Genomic DNA, 478 nt, shown 5'->3' with positions numbered 1-478 from the left:
AAACAAAAATATTCCAAAATATACAAAACCACAAAAATAAAGATATATAAACACGCACGAACCTACATACACATTATATTTTTTTCCCTTATGCTCCAGTATCAGACCCTAACTTGGCCGTAATGAAGAGCAAGGTAGAGTATAAGTGCCCCTAATCCCATGCTCATTAAATGGGTCATGGTGATCTTGAGGTAATATAGAACTCCGGGACCATCGCCTTTGTCTCGTAGTGACGTCAGCGTCTCTATGCCTTTGTCTGTGTAAGGCGGAAATCGGAATCTGTAAAAGGGGAAAATCGGCTTTATGGACTGTGTGTATTTGCGATGTTTTGTTTACATTCGTGTGTGTTTACCTGAGTGTTGTTTTGGGTTTATCTGTTTGTTTAAGTATTGTGTACGTATATTTTATACCTATAATTCTTTCGGTTTCTTATTCCATGCGTCCGTTGCGTTACTTTTAGTTTCGTGTCTAATCTCTT

At 37.9% G+C, this 478-nt stretch overlaps 1 protein-coding gene across 1 annotated transcript in view; it reads right to left on the bottom strand.

Moving 5' to 3' along the window:
* Nucleotides 1-6: 6 nt before the first annotated feature.
* The window catches only part of LOC119593413 (aldehyde dehydrogenase, dimeric NADP-preferring-like), a 62658-nt gene continuing 62186 nt past the window's right edge, over nucleotides 7-478 (bottom strand). Inside the window, exon 10 of the mRNA XM_037942343.1 lies at nucleotides 7-279. Coding sequence (XP_037798271.1) covers nucleotides 102-279 — 178 coding nt within the window. The 3' untranslated portion in view covers nucleotides 7-101. The remainder of the gene's footprint in view (nucleotides 280-478) is intronic.

The sequence above is a fragment of the Penaeus monodon genome, chromosome 32 (assembly GCF_015228065.2).
Source record: "Penaeus monodon isolate SGIC_2016 chromosome 32, NSTDA_Pmon_1, whole genome shotgun sequence".
NCBI classification, from domain to species: domain Eukaryota; kingdom Metazoa; phylum Arthropoda; class Malacostraca; order Decapoda; family Penaeidae; genus Penaeus; species Penaeus monodon.
Note: the sequence above shows the minus strand (reverse complement) of the source record. Positions and strands in the feature narration are given on the sequence as shown.